The sequence below is a fragment of the Otolemur garnettii genome, unplaced genomic scaffold (assembly GCF_000181295.1).
Source record: "Otolemur garnettii isolate 467f Iridium unplaced genomic scaffold, OtoGar3 scaffold00012, whole genome shotgun sequence".
Lineage (NCBI taxonomy): Eukaryota > Metazoa > Chordata > Mammalia > Primates > Galagidae > Otolemur > Otolemur garnettii.
Window position 1 is genome coordinate 19,527,394 of NW_003852407.1, and position 1,816 is coordinate 19,529,209.

At 36.7% G+C, this 1,816-nt stretch overlaps 1 protein-coding gene across 5 annotated transcripts in view; it reads left to right on the top strand.

Moving 5' to 3' along the window:
* Window positions 1–1,816, top strand: part of TRAPPC8 (trafficking protein particle complex 8) — an 85,661-nt gene that overhangs the window by 48,839 nt on the left and 35,006 nt on the right. For all 5 annotated transcript variants that reach the window (XR_002772040.1, XM_023510213.1, XM_023510215.1 and 2 more), the window contains 2 exons: window positions 464–658; window positions 1,300–1,430. Coding sequence is in view for 4 of the 5 variants with exons in the window: in XM_023510213.1 (XP_023365981.1) it covers window positions 464–658; window positions 1,300–1,430 (326 nt within the window). In the remaining variant the exon portion in view is untranslated. The remainder of the gene's footprint in view (window positions 1–463; window positions 659–1,299; window positions 1,431–1,816) is intronic.

Here is a 1,816-nt window from a genome sequence, read left to right on the forward strand (position 1 = left end):
AAAAAAAAAAAGTTGAGCAACTAAAATTCCTAATAGGGAATGAATCAGCGTATTGGTATATTTGCATAATAGATTCATGCTGCTTGATGTGGGTGAATTGATTGTACATTTTCCCAACATGATTTTGAGTGAGGAAAGTTACAGTATAAATTTCAAACACAAAAGCCATTCTACTCATTGTCTATGTATATACTTGTGGTGAAATAATAAATATGGGTATGATACACTGCAACTTTGAAATAGCTCTCAGAGGAAGTGATGCCAGTGGACACGAAGGAGAATAGTAAGAGTGGGGAGGGTTGCTGAGAAGACATCAACTCTATCTGTAATGTTCATTTTATCAAAAATATTTAGGATCATAGCATAAAAGTTGACATTTGTAAAATTTTAACATATGTGTCTGTTAGTCTGCCTGCCTTTTCTGTATGTTTATGTGTATTTAATCGTGATTTTTTTTTTTAAGGTGAAAAGCAAGCAGCTACTCATGTTAGTCTTGATCAAGAATATGATTCTGAATCCTCTCAACAGTGGCGAGAACTTGAGGAACAAGTTGTAGCTGTGGTTAACAAGGGAATAATTCCATCCAATTTTCATCCCACACAATATTGTTTGAACAGTTATTCAGATAACTCAAGATTTCCACTTGCAGTTGTAGAAGGTGATATACGTGAATTTTTTGTTGTTGTTGTTTATTTGTTTACAGCAAGCACATTGATGATTTATGGTGCACCATGCGTTACTGGAGAGTGGGGATACAAAGATAAATTAAGAACTCATAATTTGGCTCGGCGCCCAAAGTGAGTAGGGTACCAGCCACATACACTGAGGCTGGTGAGTTTGAGCCCAGGCTGAGCCTGCTAAACAATAATGACAACTGCAACCAAAAAATTGCTGGGTGTTGTGATTGAGGCAAGAGAGTTGCTTAAGCCCAAGAGTTTGAGGTTGCTGTAAGCTGTGACACCATGGCACTCTATACGAGGGTGACATAGTGAGATTATCTCAAAAAAAAATAATAATTTACTGAGCTGCATTTATTTAACCAAATATGGGGGGCTCTGATACAGATGTTGGAATATAAAATAGGGGATAACATTTTTTAGTAGTATAGAGAAACTGGGGAGTCCTCTCCATGAGGTAATTTTTTAATTGAATTCTGAGTAAGTAGACACATGAGGGGTGATAAAGGATAGTCTAGGGAGAAATATAGAGTTAAGAAAGCAAATTGTGTTTAGAGAACTGAAGCTCTGAATAGGTATAAGGTTTATTAAAGTTACTAATTTAGGCCTTTTTTTTTAATAGAACCAATTACAGTGGAAGTGGCTTTTAGAAATCCTTTGAAGGTTCCACTTTTGTTGACTGATTTGTCATTGCTTTGGAAGTTTCAGCCTAAGGCTTTCAGTGGAAAGGATAATGAAGAAGTTAAAGAACTAGTAAGTTATTAAAAGGTATTTGTTATCCTGTTTCAGTATAACAGATGTACTAATAAACTATCAACTTATTCTGTTCATTGAGCTATATTTAACTCTTTTTTGGATTATTTTTCTTATTCATAATAAAAATCATGATACATGTTTATTGTTAAAAATTGAAAATACAGAATTACATAAGGAATAAGAGTGAAACCATTTCTCTTCTCAGTATTTAGAAATAACCACTTAGGCCAGGCGTAGTGGCTCACACCTGTAATCAGTTGTAGCACTCTGGGAGGCCAGTGTGGGTGGATTGCCTGAGCTCAAGAATTCAAGACCAACCTGAACAACAGCAAGACCCCCCCCCCTTAAAAAAGCCCGGGGGTGGGGGGGGGGCCGGGGGCCCC